Source organism: Hyla sarda, chromosome 9, assembly GCF_029499605.1.
Source record: "Hyla sarda isolate aHylSar1 chromosome 9, aHylSar1.hap1, whole genome shotgun sequence".
Classification (NCBI taxonomy): Eukaryota; Metazoa; Chordata; class Amphibia; order Anura; family Hylidae; genus Hyla; species Hyla sarda.
The window spans coordinates 4,018,276-4,038,417 of NC_079197.1; the positions used below are offsets into that span (position 1 = coordinate 4,018,276).

The window sequence follows — 20,142 nt, forward strand, 5'->3', positions numbered from 1 at the left end:
GGATGATGGGGGTTGTAGTGTGAAGAGTGTATCACACAGGATTAGATGCAGCAGAGAGGCTCACACACTGCATGCAACAGCTCAGAAGACTGTATCACATTTGATAGGCTTAGATACAGTGGCTCAGCAGGCAGTATGACATGTCATAGGTTCAAATACAGTATCTCAGCAGATAGGCTCAGATACAGCAGATTATCAGATAGTATCACACATTATAGGATTAGATACAGCGGCTCAGCAGACAGTATTACACATGATAGGATTAGATACAGCAGCTCAGCAGACAGTATCACATGTGAGGATTAGATACAGCAGCTCAGCAGACAGTATCACAGATTATAGGATTAGATACAGCAGCTCAGCAGACAGTATCACATGTGAGGATTAGATACAGCAGACAGATTAGATACAGCAGTATCACAGCCTTAGCTTTAGGTAGACAAACCCAACAAAGAAAAAGGGACACTGTTGCCAATAGCAACCAGAGTCGGTTCCAGTGGTCTCAAAACTGCGGCCCCTCAGCTGCTGGCAGTTCAGGCATGCTGGGAGTTGTAGTTCTGCAATATGTGAAGGTCCTTAGTTTGAAGACCACTGCTTTAAGGGTTGTGAGACGCCTCCCCAGTTACTAGGCAACCACTGTAACAACAGCAATGGCGGCCATATTGGTTTAACCCAACTCCCCAGGAAACAGATAGGACTAAGAAAAAGTTCATTCCTCCTGGCGGAGGTTCGGCTGTTTCTTAAGAAGTTTTATTTGTACCATAATTCTCATTTTTAAGAAAAATTAATAAGCAGCTGCATTGGATAAGGGACATGGAGGCAATGTCCTGCAATGGCCGCCCATCCCCCGACTATCTACAGCTAGATTACCCCTGAGATTCGCCTATCAACAGCATTTCAGAGATGGCGCCGCACAGTATACCTCATACCACGGCCTCACTAAAGCCCACCTCCTACCACGGCCTCATTAAAGCCCACCTCCTACCACGGCCTCACTAAAGCCCACCTCCTACCACGGCCTCACTAAAGCCCACCTCCTACCACGGCCTCACTAAAGCCCACCTCCTACCACGGCCTCACTAAAGCCCACCTCCTACCACGGCCTCACTAAAGCCCACCTCCTACCACGGCCTCACTAAAGCCCACCTCCTACCACGGCCTCACTAAAGCCCACCTCCTACCACGGCCTCACTAAAGCCCACCTCCTACCACGGCCTCACTAAAGCCCACCTCCTACCACGGCCTCACTAAAGCCCACCTCCTACCACGGCCTCACTAAAGCCCACCTCCTACCACGGCCTCACTAAAGCCCACCTCATACCTCGGCCTCACTAAAGCCCACCTCCTACCTCGGCCTCACTAAAGCCCACCTCCTACCACGGCCTCACTAAAGCCCACCTCCTACCACGGCCTCACTAAAGCCCACCTCCTACCACGGCCTCACTAAAGCCCACCTCCTACCACGGCCTCACTAAAGCCCACCTCCTACCACGGCCTCACTAAAGCCCACCTCCTACCACGGCCTCACTAAAGCCCACCTCATACCACGGCCTCACTAAAGCCCACCCCCTACCTCGGCCTCACTAAAGCCCACCTCATGCCTCAGCTCTAATCCGGCGTATTACCATGACATCTACCTTCTTCTATTACTCCAATACCTGAGGTTCACAAAGTTTTCTCCCCCATCTCAGCTTCACCAAGGTCTACTCCAAAGTCCACCATCTTTATCCAAGGCAAGAGACAAACATAATGCCTCTTAGGGGGTAAAAGGGGTAAAGAGGATATTTTGGCAACTTTTGGACAATGAGAGGAACATTTGTGGAGATTAAAAGTCAAGAAAAATTAATAAATAACACAAGAATGAAAAAAAACGACTTCTCGGAAGAACGACCTTCATGCGTCGTGGAAACTAGAGGACTGTGTGTCCAACCTGACATGAGATAGCAGTGCAGCGGGCAGACCAGGGCGGTAAAAGCTGGTTGAGGGTCTACAGAAATCACCCTTGAAAAACACTTTCAATGTCTACTTTGTTTTTGTGATGATGTCATCGCGTCCCATACCATAAAATAACACAGTGACATCCAAAGATCTGAGCAGCCAGACCTCGGGTAATGTTTTTGGTTGTTTAGGTTCTTATGTCTTTATTAGCAGTTACTGCCTGGTATGAGGGGTTCACTGGCGTTTCGGGGGAATGACCACCACGGCTGGTTTGTTCTTGGGCCTCCACATCAGCACCTGTGCGTCATTGGCATTTGGCTTTACCAGCGCGCTCGGAGGTATGGGCTCATTTTTGTTGAGGACTTTCGGCTGTTCCTGTGCAAAAGGTTCCTGTAGTTTGGCTCTCTGTCCCAGCGGTAAGTGCGGCTTGACCTCAATCTCTAGTTTCATCCTCCACTTGATGGTGTGCAGAATAACCAGGTCACCGTTGGCCATGTTGATGGCCACCAACCATGTGGTAAAACTTTGGTCCCTTTGGATGCCAGTCAACATAGGCACAATGGAATCGCTAACAGGCACTGCCCACGTCACGCTGGGGTAGAAGTTATCATTCATACTGACGGTAAACTTGGTGTCCCGTTTGGTGGGGCCGGTCACAGTGCAGGTCTCGGTGGTATTGCCGTACCAGGGATAGTTGACGCCGTCTGAGTCACTGATAGCCGGGATCTTACCATTCAAAAGGTCCGGAAGTTCCCAACTAGATCTGAGGATGAAACAAAAACAGATCAGCTGTAAGGATATAGAAGTCTTATTATAATAATTGTTTACTGTATAGATTCCTATGAAATAGTATTGTCTACTGCGCTGCTCCATATTCTACCGTATATAATCCAACAAAAGCCAGGAGGACATTCTTATGGGGATTTATCCTGTGCTTGGACATGCCAAGCAAACAGCCATAACATCATGTGCACAGCGCCTTAGAGGGGTTCTAAAAACCGCACAGGATAGGTCATGTTAGATTTGGTGGGTGTGCAACCCTGCTGATCACTCATACCCCCTTCCTTATTTTACATATTCTGAGCAGTAATACCAGGCACAGACACGTGTTCTGAATACAGGAAGAGAAAGTAAGAAGCTGACCCCTCTCTCCTCCTCCAGACCCCTCTCTCCTCCTCCAGACCCCTCTCTCCTCCTCCAGACCCCTCTCTCCTCCTCCAGACCCCTCTCTCCTCCTCGTCCAGACCCCTCTCTCCTCCTCCAGACCCCTCTCTCCTCCTCCTCCAGACCCCTCTCTCCTCCTCCTCCTCCTCCTCCAGACTCCTCTCTCCTCCTCCAAACTCCTCTGTCCTCCAGACCCCTCTCTCCTCCTCCTCCAGACCCCTCTCTCCTCCTCCTCCAGACCCCTCTCTCCTCCTCCAAGCTCCTCTGTCCTCCTCCTCCAGACCCCTCTCTCCTCCTCCAAGCTCCTCTGTCCTCCTCCTCCAGACCCCTCTCTCCTCCTCCTCCAGACCCCTCTCTCCTCCTCCAAACTCCTCTGTCCTCCTCCTCCAGACCCCTCTCTCCTCCTCCTCCAGACCCCTCTCTCCTCCTCCTCCAGACCCCTCTCTCCTCCTCCTCCAGACCCCTCTCTCCTCCTCCTCCAGACCCCTCTCTCCTCCTCCTCCTCCAGCCCCCTCTCTCCTCCTCCTCCAGACCCCTCTCTCCTCCTCCTCCAGACTCCTCTCTCCTCCTCCTCCAGACCCCTCTCTCCTCCTCCAGACCCCTCTCTCCTCCTCCAGACGCCTCTCTCCTCCTCCTCCTCCTCCAGACCCCTCTCTCCTCCTCCTCCTCCTCCAGACCCCTCTCTCCTCCTCCAGACCCCTCTCTCCTCCTCCAAACCCCTCTGTCCTCCTCCTCCAAACCCCTCTGTCCTCCTCCTCCAAACCCCTCTGTCCTCCTCCTCCAGACCCCTCTGTCCTCCTCCAGACCCCTCTGTCCTCCTCCTCCAGACCCCTCTCTCCTCCTCCTCCAGACCCCTCTCTCCTCCTCCTCCAGACCCCTCTCTCCTCCTCCAGACCCCTCTCTCCTCCTCCTCCTCCAGACCCCTCTCTCCTCCTCCTCCTCCAGACCCCTCTCTCCTCCTCCTCCTCCAGACTCCTCCTCCTCCAGACCCCTCTCTCCTCCTCCTTCAGACTCCTCTCTCCTCCTCCTCCAGACCCCTCTCTCCTCCTCCTCCTCCTCCAGACCCCTCTCTCCTCCTCCTCCTTCTCCAGACCCCTCTCTCCTCCTCCTCCTCCTCCTCCAGACCCCTCTCTCCTCCTCCTCCTCCAGACCCCTCTCTCCTCCTCCTCCTCCAGACCCCTCTCTCCTCCTCCTCCTCCAGACCCCTCTCTCCTCCTCCTCCTCCAGACCCCTCTCTCCTCCTCCTCCTCCAGACCCCTCTCTCCTCCTCCTCCTTCAGACTCCTCTGTCCCCTCCAGACCCTTCTGTAGAGACTCCTCTGTTGTTCCTTTCAGAGCCCTCTTATCCCTACCTCTAGACTCCCCTGTGCCCTCCTCCAGACCCCTCTGTTCTCCTCATTCAGACTCCTCTGTCCTCTCCCCAGACTCTTCTGTCATCTCCAAATTCCTCTCCAAAGTCTTCTTTCTCGGGACCGCTCTGTCCTCTCCTCCAGACTCCTTTGTCCAGATCGCTCTCACTTGTCACATCTTCTTCATCAGATCGCTCTCACATGTCACGTCTTCTTCGTCAGATCACTCTCACATGTCACGTCTTCTTCATCAGATCACTCTCACATGTCACGTCTTCTTCATCAGATCGCTCTCACGTCACGTCTTCTTCGTCAGATCGCTCTCACATGTCACGTCTTCTTCATCAGATCACTCTCACATGTCACGTCTTCGTCATCAGATAGTTCTCACATGTCACATCATCTTCATCTGATCGCTCTCACATGTCACGTCTTCTTCATCAGATCGCTCTCACGTCACGTCTTCATCAGATCGCTCTCACATGTCACGTCTTCTTCGTCAGATCGCTCTCACATGTCATGTCTTCATCAGATCGCTCTCACATGTCACGTCTTCGTCATCAGATAGCTCTCACATGTCGCATCTTCATCAGATCGCTCTCACATCACATCATCTTCATCTGATCGCTCTCACATGTCACGTCTTCTTCATCAGAGCGCTCTCACGTCACATCTTCATCAGATCGCTCTAACATGTCACGTCTTCATCAGATCGCTCTCACGTCACATAATCTTCATCTGATCGCTCTCATGTCACGTCTTCATTAGATCGCTCTCACATGTCACATCTTCATCAGATCACTCTCACATGTCACGTTTTCTTCGTCAGATCACTCTCACATGTCATGTCTTCATCAGATCGCTCTCACATGTCAAGTCTTTTTCATCAGATCACTCTCACATGTCACGTCTTCGTCATCAGATAGCTCTCACATGTCACATCTTCATCAGATCGCTATCACATCATCTTCATCTGATCGCTCTCACATGTCACGTCTTCTTCATCAGAGCACTCTCACGTCACATCTTCTTCATCAGATCGCTCTAACATGTCACGTCTTCATCAGATCGCTCTCACGTCACATCATCTTCATCTGATCGCTCTCACATGTCACGTCTTCTTCATCTGATCGTTCTCACATATGTGGTTTATCTCTCTGTGCACTTCCTGCACAGGAAGATAGTGTTTTGCTCTCATTCTCTCGCCCCCGGACTGTCTTCCTGTGTTCGGCTGCATCTAGGGCACTTCTGCAGACAGACACAGAAAAAATACCCAAGACGAATGAGAACAGCATCTTTGAGCCAATGGCTAACGGGATGATGGAAATTGTTGCCTTGCAACAGCTGGAGAGCCACAGGTTGGGGATCATTGATAGAGATCAGTGGTCTCCAAACTGTCTACTTCCAGATGTTGCAAGACTACAAGTCCCAGCATGTATTGAAAGCCAAAGGCTGCAACAGCAGCATCCAGAGAATTGTTCTTCAACCTGCGGCTCTCCAGAAGTTGTAACACTACAACTCTCAGCATGCCCTGACAGCCAACGTCATCATCTAGAGTAGCGTTCTCCAACTTGTGACTCTCCAGAAGTTGCAAAACTACACCTCCCAGCATGCCCTGACAGCCGTGCAACAGCTGGAGAGCCACAGGTTGGGGTTTATTGATATCAATCAGCAGTTTCCAAACTCTGTACCTCCAGCTGTTGCAAAACTACAACTCCCAGCATGCACAAGCATCATGTCCTCCTCCACCTCAGACAAAACATGGGTCGCGCCTGATGTCCAGCTGCTGAAGAAACTGCAATAAAATACATTGCTCTAAAACATAAAGGTAACACTTAAACAACACAATGTAACTCCAAGTCACTGACACTTGTGTGAGATCCCACTGTCCACTCAGGAAGAACACTGATTGACAATCAATCTCACATGGAACAGACAACACGTGGAAATTATAGGCAATTAGCAAGACACCCCCAATAAAGGAGTGGTTCTGCAGGAGGTGACCACAGACCACTTCTCAGTTCCTATGCTTCCTGGCTGATGTTTTGGTAACTTTTGAATGCTGGCGGTGCTTTCACTCTAGTGGTAGCATGAGACGGAGTCTACAACCCACACAAGTGGCTCAGGTAGTGCAGCTCATCCAGGATGGCACATCAATGCGAGCTGTGGCAAGAAGGTTTGCTGTGTCTGAGCATGGAGGTGCTACCAGGAGACAGGCCAGTACATCAGGAGACATGGAGGAGGCCGTAGGAGGGCAACAACCCAGCAGCAAGACCGCTACCTCTGCCTTTATGCAAGAAGGAGCAGGAGGAGCACTGCCAGAGCCCTGCAAAATGAAAAAACGGTCAGAAAATGACTCCATGAGGGTGGTATGAGGGCCTGACGTCCACAGGTGGGGGTTGTGCTTACAGACCAACACCGTACAGGACGTTTGGCGTTTGCCAGAGAACACCAAGATTGGCAAATTCACCACTGGCGCCCTGTGCTCTTCACAGATGAAAGCAGGTTCACACTGAGCACATGTGACAGACGTGACAGAGTCTGGAGACGCCGTGGAGAACGTTCTGCTGCCTGCAACATCCTCCAGCATGTACGGTTTGGCGGTGGGTCAGTAATGGTGTGGGGTGGCCGCACAGCCCTCCATGTGCTTGCCAGTGGTAGCCATTAGGTACGGAGATGAGATCTTCAGACCCCTTGTGAGACCATATGCTGGTGCGGTTGGGTTCCTCCTAATACAAGACAATGCTAGACCTCATGTGGCTGGAGTGTGTCAGCAGTTCCTACAGGAGGAAGGCATTGATGCTATGGACTGGCCGCCCGTTCCCCTGAATCCGATTGAGCACATCTGGGACGTCTCGCTCCATCCACCACAGACTGTCCAGGAGTTGGCGGATGCTTTAGTCCAGGTCTGGGAGGACATCCCTCAGGAGACCATCCTCCACCTCATCAGGATCATGCCCAGGCGTTGTAGGGAGGTCATACGGGCACGTGGAGGCCACACACACTACTGAGCCTCATTGGGACTTGTATTAAGGACGTTACATAAAGTTGAATCAGCCTGTAGTGGGGTTTTCCACTGTGATTTTGAGTGACTCCATATCCAGACCTCCATGGGTTGATGATTTCCATTGATAATTTTTGGTGATTTTGTTGTCAGCGAATTCAACTATGTAAAGAGGAAAGGATTTCATACGATTAGTTCATTCATTCAGATCTAGGATGTGTTATCTTCGTGTTCTCTTTATTTTTTTGAGCAGAGTATCTTGGAGCACTCAGCGGTACCTGTGCCTAAATCCTTTCTTCTCACTCTGCACTCGCTATTTACTCCCTTTATCTGGGGTCGGAATAGACATAAGGTTAAGCTGTCTACCCTCCAGCGCCCTAAATTGGCGGCAGGGGTGGCCCTGCAGGACCTTCATCTCAATTATTTAAATGGCCAACTCAGGTACTTGTGACACTGGGTGCTCCCTGATCCCATGCCGATGGCGGAGTGTACGCTGGCTAGATCTGTGCAGCTCCCCTCCCTTTGCCCACTGGGTCCCCCAGCAGGAGACTTTCTCCCACTGCACAAACCCTCTGTCCAGGTTTGGACGGCCACCAAGCAGATCTATTCATTTGCTGATGTCCCTGCTGACCTTCCCAAATCTCTCTCACCTCTTGGGTTCTCCGGATTCTGACTTTTGGACAGGGTTATCTTACTGGAACACCTCTTTACTGACAATGTTCTGTGCTCCTTTTTACAACTCCAGAGTTTGGGGTCCCCAGGGAAACATTTTGTAAACTCCTCCAATGGCGCCATGCTGTTAATGCCCAATTCCCCGGTGGTATTCCTCCAATCTCCGCCTATCCACTGATTGGACGCTACATTCATAGGGTCCCAGAGGTCTGCTTTCCATTTTATTCAACAACCTCATCCAGGCTAAATTTTTGCTGACCCCTCTCCCTGCTGAACGGCGCTGGAGGTCCCATCTCCCTTCTATGACTATGGAGAACTGGCAGGACATGCGATCCTCCCACCTATTGGTTTCTCCAGCTGCCAACAATAAACATATTCAATTGTACATTATCCATTACTGTTATATTTCTCCCCTCCGTCTTTGTCAGATGGGGCGTGCGTCCTCGGCTGCCCTAGGGCGGACTTTTGGCACCTTATTTGGGATTGCTCCTATGTGGCATCCTTTTGGGGAGAAGTCCTGAAATTGCTAAATTCTATGTTGATCCCGGCTGACCCCCTAGTTTGTCTCTTCTGTATCCTGGATGAAGAGGTGTGACCCCGTACGTACATTCCTCAGAGAGTCCCTATTTATGGCCAGAAAGGCGATTGCTTTGCGGTGGATAGACCCTCGACCCCCCCCCCCCCCCCCCCCACTTCTACTAAGTGGAAGAAGTTAGTTAAAGGGTTACTCCGCTCCCCAGCGTCTGGAACATTGAGTTCCGAACGCTGTGTGCGGGCTTCCGTGTTCACGCCCGCCCCCTCAATGTTCCAGACGCTGGGGAGCAGAGTAACTCTTTAATTCTGTTATCCCGTTTTCTAAAGTGGTGTATAGACATTAGGGATCGACCAGTTATCGGTTTGGCCGAAATTATCGGCCGATATTCATGATTCTGGACGTTATCAGTATCGGCAATTACCTTGACGATAATCAGATAATGCACCGCCCCCCAACCGCTATGACGCCGACGCCCCAGCTCCCCCCACCGCACCGCCCCGACCAGAGACCGCCGCTGCCCCATTGCCTCTCCCATCCCCGGTTTTATAATTACCTGGGCCCGGGGTCCGCACTACTTCTGGCTCCTGCAGCATCCTGCGTTGCACTGTGTGCTGCGCAATGACGAGTGACGTCCTCAACGTGACGTCACCGTCAGTGCGCACAGTGACAGCTCAGGACGCCGCCGGAGCAAGAAGTAGCGCGGACTCCACTCCCCGGGAACAGGTAATTATAAAACTGGGGATGGGGGAGGCAATGGGGAAGCGGCGGTGGTTGGACTAAGGACCGGCAGGGGCACAGAAGCGGCGGTCTCTGGCCAGAGGATAGGGGGGGTTGGACTCAGGAGGACCCCAGGGAAGGCAGGGGGAGAGAAGCGGCGATCTCTGGCCCCGCAAAAGCCGCTGCAGTTCATTGATTTAAAGCGCCCGGTTTAAATCAATGATCTGCAGATGCTTCTTTGGGGGGTTGTGGAGAAATAGCTGATAACTTATACCGGAATATCGGTATAAGTTATTGGCTATCGGCCTGAAACTCCACAGATTATCGGTATCGGCCCTAAAAAATCAATATCGGTCGATCCCTAATAGACATAGGAATTGCCCAACAAAATTTGAAAAGGTCTGGGGCCCCCGATGCTCCTCCGCATCTGCCCAATATTCTATGACTACAATTTGTGACTTGATGGCCCCCCAGATGTTTTAAGATATTATACACTAGAAGTGCAGCGGCACCGTGTCCCCTTATTCTTACGTTATTCTTCTTCTACTACAATGATATGGCTCGGGTTAGGTTCTGGGACCTGAGCGCATACAAGCGCATGTTTTTATGTTTTTTGTTAATCGGCAGATTTACCTGAGTTAATGTGAGCGGATGTTATTTGGCAATGTACTTTGCACTTTATGATGGATATCCTTTTGCTATGTACGTTTTTATTACCTGCCTTTTCCTCTTGTCACATCGATGGTTTTTTACACTTCAATAAAAAGAATTAAAAAAAGAAGACGAAAGTATTTGACACGATTAGTTCAGGCATTCAGATCTGGGGGGTGTTATCTTAGCGTTCACTTTATTTTTTTGAGCAGTGTATATATATATATATATATATATATATATTCACTATATCGTCACATCCTGGAAGTTCCAAAATAGACGACGCTTGTACAATGGTGAGGAAGCGCGGCGGAATTATTACAGCAGGAAAGGAAGTCGGGGACTGGAATGTCCACACGAAAACCAGATCTCAAGGTATCTAGAGCCGGACGTCAGCCTCAACACCGGGTCACAAGAAAACCCTGGGGACACTGGGAAAATGGCGCAGAAACCACAGAACCTTCCGTATATAAGCGTTCATACAGCGTTGGGGGGAGAACACCAGAGAGATATGAAGTGTACACAGAGCTGATAGATAAATACATATGAGATAGATAGATGGATATGAGATAGATAGATAGATAGATATGAGATAGATAGATAGATATGAGATAGATATGAGATAGATAGATAGATAGATAGATAGATAGATAGATAGATATGAGATAGATAGATAGATATGAGATAGATAGATAGATAGATAGATATGAGATAGATAGATATGAGATAGATAGATAGATAGATAGATATGAGATAGATATGAGATAGATAGATAGATAGATAGATAGATATGAGATAGATAGATAGATAGATATGAGATAGATAGATATGAGATAGAAATGAGATAAATAGATATGAGATAGATAGATATGAGATAGATAGATATGAGATAGATATAAGATAGATAGATATGAGATAGATAGATATGAGATAGAAATGAGATAAATAGATAGATATGAGATAGATATGAAATAGATAGATAAATAGATATGAGATAGATAGATATGAGATAGATAGATATGAGATAGAAATGAGATAAATAGATATGAGATAGATAGATAGATATGAGATAGATAGATAGATAGATCGATATGGGACAGATAAGTGGGGTGAAGATTAAACTATTGGGCTGAATATTGGCTATTCCCAATACAGTTACTAGGGTGAACATGGAACTTTGGGGTCTACATAGGAAAAAAGGAGTGAGAACAGAATTACTGGGATTTACTAGTATTATCGAAGCTCTGAATAGTTACTGGAGTGACACTAGGACTATTGGGGTGACACTAGGACTAACGGAGTGACACTAGGACTATTTGGGTGACACTAGGACTATTGGGGTGACACTAGGACTAACGGAGTGACACTAGGACTATTTGGGTGACACTAGGACTATTGGGGTGACACTAGGACTAATGGAGTGACACTAGGACTATTAGAGTGACACTAGGACTATTGGGGTGACACTAGGACTATTGGGGTGACACTAGGACTAACGGAGTGACACTAGGACTATTTGGGTGACACTAGGACTATTGGGGTGACACTAGGACTAATGGAGTGACACTAGGACTATTAGAGTGACACTAGGACTATTGGGGTGACACTAGGACTATTGGGGTGACATTAGGACTATTAGGGTGACACTAGGACTATCGGGGTGACATTAGGACTATTAGGGTGACACTAGGACAATTAGGGTGACATTAGGACTATTAGGGTGTACCCTACAGAGATAGGACTCCTAGATGAGAAGTTTCTGGGCCCAGCTGGTGCCCATGGCCGTGCCCTCTCCTCTGCCGTCCCTTACGCAGCGGAGACATCACCGCGGACACGTCATGAAACATTACACCGCGCCGCAGACAAGGAGAAATTAAAGTGGCGCTGAAATTGCCGACCGCAGAGATGAAAGATGAATATTTTACAACATCTCGGAAGGTCAAGGAGAAAAAAGAGGAAAATTCCCAGAATAAGAGGAGAAAATGATCGGGAGGATCAATCACACATGATAGGACCCTCAATGTGACCCATGTGACCTGCCATTGTGGGACTACAAGATCCAGCAGGCCGGGACCCATTCTCCACTGCACTGTCCCTATGATGTCTCCTACCCCGGCCCTTCTGCTGGTGTCTTAATATGGTGGAATTAAAGGGTAACTCCACCTAAACATTCTCAGCGATGTCCTGGGCGGCGCCATCATTACGGATACTCGCGGGTTTACACGTAGATATGGCCGGGAGCCTCCACACCACATCCTGCTAAGACAATTCACTAACAGGAAGCAGTTGTAGGGGCCGCGGGGTCACATCCTGGAGGGAGATGGTCGCCATGATACTGTCATTTTCCCCCCCCCGCAGACCTGTATATTGGGGCAATGTCCCCATCAGAACCAACCAGACATGTAGACTGCAGGAAAGCTGTGTGAGCTGTAAGGGCGGCCATCTTGGTACTTACCCAGCTTTACTAGAAGAACCTGTGAAAATGTCTTTAATCCAGAACCTGATCGTCTGAAAATGTTATTATGTCCCAATCATTCCAGATAACCATAGATTATATAATGGAAAACTACAAGTCCCAGCATGCACTGACTATACTGTTTCTCTCCAGCAATTGCAAAACTAATACTCCCAGCATTCTCTGACAGCCCTGCAGTTCTACACCTGTTGCTAAAACTACAACTCCCAGCAATCCCTGACAGTCCTGGGGCTCTCCACCTGTTGCAAAACTACAACTCCCAGCATCCCTGACAGTCCTGGGGCTCTCCACCTGTGGCAAAACTACAACTCCCAGCATCCATGACAGCCCTGGGGCTCTCCACCTGTGGCAAAACTACAACTCCCAGCATCCCTGACAGTCCTGGTGCTTTCCACCTGTTGCAAAACTACAACTCCCAGCATCCCTGACAGTCCTGGGGCTCTCCACTTGTTGCAAAACTACAACTCCCAGCATCCCTGACAGTCCAGGGGCTCTTCACTTGTTCCAAAACTACAACTCCCAGCATCCCTGACAGTCCTGGGGCTCTCCAGCAATTGCAAAACTAATACTCCCAGCATGCCCTTACAGCCCTGCAGTTCTACACCTGTTGCTAAAACTACAACTCCCAGCATCCCTGACAGACCTGGGGCTCTCCACCTGTTGCAAAACTACAACTCCCAGCATCCCTGACAGTCCTGGGGCTCTCCACTTGTTGCAAAACTACCACTCCCAGCATCCATGACAGTCCTGGGGCTCTCTACCTGTTGCAACACTACAACTCCCAGCATCCCTGACAGCTCTGCTGCTCTCAACCTGTTCCTAAAACTACAACTCCCAGTATTAATAACAATACAACACCCTGTATGCTCTGACAGCCCTGTTGCTCTCCAGCTATTGCAAAACTACAACTCCCAGCATCCCTGACAGTCCTGGGGCTCTCCAGCAATTGCAAAACTAATACTCCCAGCATGCCCTTACAGCCCTGCAGTTCTACACCTGTTGCTAAAACTAAAACTCCCAGCATCCCTGACAGTCCTGGGGCTCTCCACCTGTTGCAAAACTACAACTCCCAGCATCCCTGAACTCTGCTCTCAACCTGTTCCTAAAACTACAACTCCCAGTATTTACAACAGTACATCGCCCTGTATGCTCTGACAGCCCTGCAGCTCTCAACCTGTTGCAGAACAACAACTCCCAGCATGCTCTGACAGTTCTGCAGTTCTACACCTGCTGCAAAGCTATAACGTCCAGCATTTGCAACACTACAACTCTCAGCACGCTCCAGCAAGTGCAAAACTACAATTCCCAGCATGCCTTGACAGCCCTGCAGCTCTACACTTGTTGCGTAACTACTCCCAACATGCCCTGTCAGCTCTCCAGCTGTTACACAACTATAACTTCCTGCATGCTCTGCGGTTCTCCAGCTGTTGCAAAACTACAACTCCCAGCATGTCCTGACAGCCGGAGGCTGTCAGGACATGCTGGGAGTTGTAGATTTGCAACAACTGGAGAGCCACAGATTGGATGACACTGGTCTATTGCCCTTGCTAGATGTCATGAATTAAAGGGGTATTCCAGGAAAGTAAAGTCAATTACTTCTATTCAAAAATCTTAATCCTTCCAATAATTATCAGCTGCTGAAGTTGAGTTGTTCTTTTCTGTCTGGCAACAGTGCTCTCTGCTGACATCTCTGTCTGTCTCGGGAACTGCACAGAGTAGAAGAGGTTTGCTATGGTGATTTGCTTCTACTCTGGACAGTTCCCGAGACAGGTGTCATCAGAGAGCACTTAGATAGAAAAGAACAACTCAACTTCGGCAGCTCATAAGTACTGAAAGGATTAAGATTTTTTCATAGAAGTAATTTACGAATCTGTTTAACTTTCTGGAGCCAGAACGTTTTTTCCTGGATTACCCCTTTAACTATATAAGTCCAATGGTTCGGACCCCCGATAATCCAGGATGTCTGGAAGTGTAAAGTATGGTGGATTATCAGATATATCAGCGACACTTACATTCCCAGGTCTCCATAGTGATTGTAGAACTCCATGTGGTTACAGGCCTGGATCCAGCCCACCCTCCACGAGTCTTTGCCGGGGATGGGGGGCACTAGCACTTGTGCGCTGGCTCTGAAGTGCGGGGTCCGGTATCGGAGGACGACGGCGGAGGACTCGTCGATGCTGGTGGGGGCGGAGTCTATGGAGGCCTTGACGTCCAGCACGGCGATGGACTCCCGGAAGACTTTGGGTTTGCAGCTTAGGCTTTGGATGCACCCCATAGTATTCAGCACCAGGGCGATCTCCAGCAGGCTCAGGCAGTCCTGGGGGCGGCGACGCATGAAGACCTGCACGTTCCTCCGGCCGGGCCCCTGCAAGGCGCGGATGGGCGACACCTCGTCCCGACGGCTGTAGTAGTTCAGGTGGTAGATTTCTTTTGCTATATCCATAGAGATGGAGGGAGGAGCATCTCAGTGCTGCGAACTATGGCGCCGGTCTGCAACGAAGAACATATAACCCCATTCACTGACAGCAAACAGAGGTGTTGCAAAATGTAGCCAAATTGTTATACAAAGTATATAAGAGAGGTGGAGAATTATCTTTTCCCTATAACCTAGTGTTTCCTGACCAGGCTGCCTCCAGCTGTTGCAGAACTACAACTCCCAGCATGCCCGGACAGCCTAGACCAGTGGTCTCCAAACTGTGGACCTCACAGATATTGCAGAACTACAACTCCCAGCATGCCTGGATGGCCTAAACCAGAGGTCTCCAAACTGTGGACCTCTTAGATTTTGCAAAACTACAACTCCCAGCATGAGAAGGATCGGGCATGCTGGATTTCAATATCCTATCCTTTTGTTTTTCCTAACAACAAGCATCCCCTGGAGGTGTCTGGCAGCGGCTTTCTCTCCACTACCCATTGAAATCACATGCATGATCAATCAGGCTGAGCGTGCACGTAAATGGGTGGGGGGGGGGGGATCTTGCCACATAGCTGTCAGGTGGTTTTTGACCTCTCTAGTGTTTCCTAACAAGGGTGCCTCCAGCTGTTTCAAAACTACAACTCCCAGAGTTCAGAGATTATGGCATAATGAAGTGGGGATGCACTGGGTAGGCTTGGAAACTGAGCTGTTGGGGGGAGTGCCCCCTGGGTTAGTATTGTGGATATCAGCTTTATTAAATAAGAAAATGGGAAGGGATGTTGCGACGGTTGTCGCGGGTTTGGAAGCATGGCGGTACGCGTTGCAACATCAAATCCTAAACCCATGCGTATTGGAGAATGTTCCACTGGCGGTAGTCCAGTTCCTTATACCAACAACAGATTTTGCTGCCTGGATGAAAAAGGGTATTTTAACACTAGGAGACATTGTAGGGGATACAGGACTGCTGCCATTTGAACATATCACTAAAAAATTTGAAATCCCTCCAAAAGACTTTTTTAAGTATTTGCAGCTGCGACATTGTGTCTCCTCTTTTGATTGGAGAATTGAAGTAAAGTCAAGATACAACGAGTATTTCTTTAATAATAAGGGGGGTAGAGGTGGGATATCTAGATCATATAAAGCTTTACAACAAACAGAGCCCAAAATAATGAATTTTCAGGTCAAATGGGAAATTGACCTAGGGTTTTCTATCTCTGAAGAAACATGGTCGGGTATCTTTACTATCCCAGTCAAGTTTTCACATTGTCTCTCCCACTTGGAGTCATCACGCAAGTTACTATATAGGTGGTACCAGACCCCGGTTAAAATGGCTAAATTCAATATAAAGAACTCTTCGGTTTGTTGGCGGTGTAAGCTAGGGGTGGGTACATTAAAACATATTTGGTGGGATTGCCCACATATAAAAAGGTTTTGGGACGAGATATATGGTTTACTGAAGCTATTGTGGGGTGAAACTATGGATATTACCTGGGGGCCAGGAATGGCGTTATTATCATTGGGTTTGAATCACCTTCAACCGAAATATTCAGTGATAGCCTTCCATGTACTGGTCACAACAAGGGAGGCAATAGCCAGTTGTTGGAATAGCCAAACTCTTCCAAATATAATTTCCATTGTTAGAACATTGAAACAAATATGTATTATGGAGAAATTAAGATTAAATAGGATTATAAAGGTTAAGTCAAAAGACAAATGGCAGGAGATCTGGGAAATTTTTGAAACCCAATTAAATAAGTTGATGTGAACCTCCCTAAATATTAGGGGTGAACTCTGGGTGTGAGTGGATAAGGGAGGCGGAAGGATGGTTAGGTGAGAGGGGTGAGAGAAAGGGAGAGATTGTAGGATGTTGTTAAGTAGAGGTTTGGTTGTTTTGAGTTTTATTTATGTATATGTGCGATAATTGTATCTTGAAAATAACAATAATAAAATATAACAAAGACAAAACTACAACTCCCAGCATGCCTGGACGGCTGTTGGCTGTCTGGGCATACTGGGAGTTGTAGTCTTGCAACAGCTGGAGGAACCCGGGTTGAGAAACACTGAGCGAAAGAGGTCAGAAACCTTTTGTAGCCATACACTACATTTGGCCAGATTGCCCTATATACATGCACACTTAGTCTAGGCGATCATGCATGTGATTTCAATGGGTAGTGGCGAGAAAGCCGCTGCCAGACATCTCTAAGGGCTGCTTATCACTGGGGAAGACAAAAAGATAGGGCAGTGTTTCCCAACCAGTGTGTCTGCTGCTGTTGCCAAAACTACAACTCCCAGCATCCCAAAGGCTGTCCGGGCATGCTGGGAGTTGTAGTTTTGCAGCAGCTAGAGGTTGGGGAACACTGGAATAGGGTACTGAAAGCCAACATGCCCGATCTTTTTCTTTTTCATCATCTCATCATCTACATCTGTCTGAACATGCTGGGAGTTGTAGTGTTGCAATGCCTTGAGGTCTGGAGACAACACCTGGAGGCATGTACCGCACCATGTCCCTGATTTCTGTTGCCTTGCTTGTGTTAGTGTCAGTCTAGACTGTAGCTCTGGCATTCTATTTATTTTATTTATTCTATTAATTTTATTCATTCAATTTATTCTATTAATTTTATTCATTCTATTTATTCTATTAATTTTATTTATTCTATTTATTTTATTCATTCTATTTATTCTATTAATTCTATTTATTCTATTTATTTTATTCATTCTATTTATTTTATTTATTCTATTTATTCTATTTATTTTATTCATTCTATTTATTCTATTAATTCTATTTATTCTATTTATTCTATTAATTCTATTTATTCTATTTATTTTATTCATTCTATTTATTCTATTAATTCTATTTATTCTATTTATTTTATTCATTCTATTCATTCTATTTATTTTATTTATTCTTTTTATTCTATTTGTGCACCTGCTGGATCTGTCCCCCCATGACTGTCAGACATTACTGATCGGGAGAAGAATTTGCCGAGAATTTCCAGCACCAGCTTCGGCATCAAAGCGGCGTCAGCCCCAGCGCCGGGGAGTCCTGACATACGCCGCGATCACACGGAATTCTAAATGAAAGAAGTGTCACGTCAGCGGCAACAGGGAACCGAAACATTCTGATGTGAAGATGAGGGCGGCGCAGTAAACCAAGTGTAATTTCATAGTTATATCCTTACAGCGACCTGTTAGATCCGATCCGGGGAAAGCTGGGTGGCGTCCAACACGTCCCAGAGTGTCCTGGTAGTCTATCTAGTCCTGCAGCATCATGTAAGCTGCCGCCATTCAGAAGTCGAGGAAAGACCGAAGCTGTGACATGGGCACCCAGCTTTCCCAGAATCCCCATATGCTGACTGCTCCATCCCTGACTATCATTTATTTCCCCCAGTGATGGCTCCGTGGGACGGCATGAGATATACATTGATAGGTATTAACCCTTCAGTTATTGCACACGCCTGAATGATAGAGGAGGGGGGGTGTATAGGACTTAACTCTTGCAATGTCATCACAGTCCTATTTACACCGTTATGGCTGTCCTTTCTTCTAACCTATATATATATATATATATATATATGTGTGTGACCTATAGATATATATGTGTTTTCACGTGAGCTCAGAGCTTGCTGGGCATCTGCTTCTCTGTATCAGATTCTACTGTAGCATAATGCACCAAGATTCAGACAAGTCAGGAGGGGTCCGCAATCCGGGGGGAAGGGGGTCAGATATAGGGGTCTGCTCTCAATAAAGGAAACATCTATGGGGGTCTGACTATACAGGGTATATCTATAGGGGTCTATCTGACTATACAGGGTATATCTATAGGGGTCTATCTGACTATACAGGGTATATCTATAGGGGTCTGTCTATCTAACTATACAGGGTATATCTATAGGGGTCTGTCTGACTATACAGGGTATATCTATAGGGGTCTATCTGACTATACAGGGTATATCTATAGGGGTCTATCTGACTATACAGGGTATATCTATAGGGGTCTATCTGACTATACAGGGTATATCTTTAGGGGTCTGTCTATCTAACTATACAGGGTATATCTATAGGGGTCTGTCTCTCTATACAGGGTATATCTATAGGGGTCTATCTGACTATACAGGGTATATCTATAGGGGTCTATCTGACTATACAGGGTATATCTATAGGGGTCTGTCTATCTAACTATACAGGGTATATGCAAAGTCCAGGAATCACAGCACCAATAGGTCAAGGATCTTCATAAGCTGGTTTCTTTATTCACCCCAAAAGTTACAACGTTTCGGCAACAATAGCCTTTATCAAGCAGGGTATACAGGGTATATCTATAGGGGTCTGTCTCTCTATACAGGATATATCTATAGGGGTCTGTCTATCTGACTATACAGGGTATAGCTATAGGAGTCTATCTGACTATACAGGGTATATCTATAGGGGTCTGTCTGACTATACAGGGTATATCTATAGGTGTCTGTCTGACTATACAGGTTATATCTATAGGGGTCTGTCTGACTATACAGGGTATATCTATAGGGGTCTGTCTGACTATACAGGTTATATCTATAGGGGTCTGTCTGACTATACAGGGTATATCTATAGGGGTCTGTCTGACTATACAGGGTATATTTCTATCTATAGGGCTCTGTCTCTCTATACAGAAGGCATCTATAGGGGTCTGTCTGACTATACAGGGTATATCTATAGGGGTCTGTCTTACTATACAGGGTATATTTCTATCTATAGGGCTCTGTCTCTCTATACAGAAGGCATCTATAGGGGTCTGTCTGACTATACAGGGTATATCTATAGGGGTCTGTCTTACTATACAGGGTATATTTCTATCTATAGGGCTCTGTCTCTCTATACAGAAGGCATCTATAGGGGTCTGTCTGACTATACAGGGTATATCTATAGGGGTCTGTCTGACTATACAGGGTATATCTATAGGGGTCTATCTGACTATACAGGGTATATATATAGGGGTCTGTCTGACTATGCAGGGTATATCTCTATCTATAGGGCTCTGTCTCTCTATACAGAAGGCATCTATAGGGGTCTGTCTGACTATACAGGGTATATCTATAGGGGTCTGTCTCTCTATACAGGGTATATCTATAGGGGTCTATCTGACTATACAGGGTATATCTATAGGGGTCTATCTGACTATACAGGGTATATCTATAGGGGTCTGTCTATCTAACTATACAGGGTATATCTATAGGGGTCTATC

The 20,142-nt window shown here is 47.5% G+C and overlaps 1 protein-coding gene across 4 annotated transcripts in view; it reads right to left on the reverse strand.

The window, feature by feature from the left end:
* Positions 1 to 741: 741 nt before the first annotated feature.
* The window catches only part of FAM78A (family with sequence similarity 78 member A), a 44,526-nt gene continuing 25,125 nt past the window's right edge, over positions 742 to 20,142 (reverse strand). For 2 of the 4 annotated variants that reach the window (XM_056538582.1, XM_056538580.1), the window contains exons 2-4: positions 14,518 to 14,995; positions 1,287 to 2,701; positions 742 to 950 (exon numbers count right to left, since the gene is read on the reverse strand). In XM_056538582.1, the coding sequence (XP_056394557.1) occupies positions 2,173 to 2,701; positions 14,518 to 14,948 (960 nt within the window). In that variant the 5' untranslated portion in view covers positions 14,949 to 14,995 and the 3' untranslated portion in view covers positions 742 to 950; positions 1,287 to 2,172. The remainder of the gene's footprint in view (positions 951 to 1,286; positions 2,702 to 14,517; positions 14,996 to 20,142) is intronic. The other 2 variants (XM_056538581.1, XM_056538583.1) reach the window with 2 other exon arrangements.